A 2156-nucleotide genomic window follows, 5' to 3' on the forward strand; every position below is an offset into this window, starting at 1 on the left:
AACTGTTGAAGTGTGTAATGATGGAGCATGGACTAGTATTTGTGATAGTGGCTGGGGATATCAAGAAGCATTTGTAGTGTGTAGACAATTAGGTCTACCAGCAACAGGTACAGTGGATTATAATGATCTCATGAGGTTTACACACTATGCACATATTTATAGATGCACAATCTGTTTATTATTATAATTCTTTTGGATATGGACATGGAATACCAACATTGTACAACTGGAGATGCATTGGGAATGAGTCAAGTTTGAATGATTGCTTAAAGTCTACATCAAGCTGTTACTATAGTTATCGTAGTGTGTACAGGATATCTGGAGTTAGTTGTAAAGGAAGCATTGTACCAGGTATAATAGTCTATTTAGAGGCTTTGATTTAAACATAAAATTAAAACACAGGAAATTGTTCTACTGGCAGTATGCGTCTTGTTGGTCCTAATGGTCCTAATAAAGTGGAAGGGAGAGTAGAGTATTGCAGTAATGGAGTGTGGGGTACTGTTAGTAGATATGGATTTGATGTTAGAGATGCTCATGTAGTATGCAGAAGACTTGGTCATCAGACACCACGTATGATAGACTATTATCTAATTCTTTATTATTACATTGTCTCATTGACTGCAGGAGCTTTGATAATTTGGAATGCTTACTTTGGTCAAGGATCTGGTCCAGTAGTGTTTTATTATTTAGGATGTACTGGAAGTGAAGATAGATTAGAACATTGTACTTACTCATCAAGTCCATATTATCTTAGCCACGCAACTGATGTTGGTGTGAAATGTTCAGAGAGAGGTTAATTTAATTTCTGCTACTGATAATGCACATTTCCATTATAGTATTAACTGACTGTATTAATGGTAGTGTTAGATTGGTTAATGGTACTACACCAGATGAAGGAAGAGTGGAAGTTTGCATCAATGGAGAATGGGGAGCTGTTTGTGGTCGGTACTGGGATAGAAGTGAAACTAAAGTTGTTTGTAAGCAGCTTGGATACAGCCAAGATGCAGTTGGTATAATCTACTGTTATAAATAACAAAATAACGTTGCAATGATAATCTTTACTTTTAGAGGGATCAGTGTTTAGATATTCTAAATTTGGGGATGGAGATTATCAACAAATTTTATGGAATATTCAGTGTACTGGATCAGAGACTAGCTTGACATCTTGTAGTAATTACCATAATGATAATTGCTATTATGGACGCACTGTTGGCATCAAATGTTACAGTAAGGGATCCACTTTATTAAATTACAAAATAATTATTGTGCAGATACAACTAATTGCACTCATGGTGAAATCAAGTTGTATGGGGGACAGTCTAATGCTGAAGGAGATTTATTAATTTGTTTTAATGGAGTGTGGATTTTTGTGTGTGATTGGTGGTCAATTTTACCAAATGTTGTGTGCAGACAGTTGGGTTATCAAGATAACAACTGTAAGTCTATTAGATAAAGATTATGTAACAACTTTTATCATTAAAGGGGCTTCATATTCATATAATTCATTGTTTGGTTCAAATAACAATGTTGCTCCAATGGTGGTAGTTCGATTTTCATGCAGTGGAAATGAAAATTCACTAGATTATTGCTCCAATAATACTTACAATTATCACTGTGATACAGCATTTGGATTTATATGTTCAAGTAAATTTGATATGATATTCAATGAATATATCTATAATTATTGCTGCAGGTGTAGTAAATTGTAGCAATGGAACAATTCGCTTAACTGATGGAGGAGGAGATAATGAAGGAAGAGTAGAGATATGTACTGATGGTATATGGATGACAATTGATGCAAGATACTACTGGAATTATAATAATGCTAAAGTTGTTTGCAGGCAATTAGGATATTATGATACTTGTAAGTATAATATTATATCATCTATTGTATGTGATCTATTGTAGGGTCTGTTGCAATTACTGATACTAACTGGAGTGGTAAGAATGAAAGAGTTGGTTATAGATATGTGTGTACTGGAACTGAGAATAAACTAAGTAGCTGTTCAAAATACTCACCTTCATCATATGCAAATTATTGGTTTAATCAGAAACGAGGTGGAGTAGATTGTCAATACAATGACACTGGAAGTACAGAAATTTATTGTTAGTATTTGAAATTTAATGTAATTAAACAGATATTTGTGACAAAGAAG

General features: G+C 33.8%; 1 protein-coding gene across 1 annotated transcript; it reads left to right on the top strand.

Moving 5' to 3' along the window:
- Nucleotides 1–48: 48 nt before the first annotated feature.
- Nucleotides 49–2091, top strand: LOC105315854 (scavenger receptor cysteine-rich domain superfamily protein-like; the record flags this gene model as incomplete). The annotated part of the gene is made up of 10 exons (XM_011410615.1): nucleotides 49–107; nucleotides 163–351; nucleotides 403–570; nucleotides 625–792; nucleotides 837–1010; nucleotides 1069–1227; nucleotides 1272–1436; nucleotides 1483–1644; nucleotides 1694–1864; nucleotides 1909–2091. Coding segments are annotated over 10 exons (1598 nt in total), but the record flags the coding sequence as incomplete, so codon positions are not given.
- Nucleotides 2092–2156: the final 65 nt, after the last annotated feature.

The sequence above is a fragment of the Amphimedon queenslandica genome, unplaced genomic scaffold, assembly GCF_000090795.2.
Source record: "Amphimedon queenslandica unplaced genomic scaffold, v1.1 AMPQUscaffold_7589_Cont20462, whole genome shotgun sequence".
Lineage (NCBI taxonomy): Eukaryota > Metazoa > Porifera > Demospongiae > Haplosclerida > Niphatidae > Amphimedon > Amphimedon queenslandica.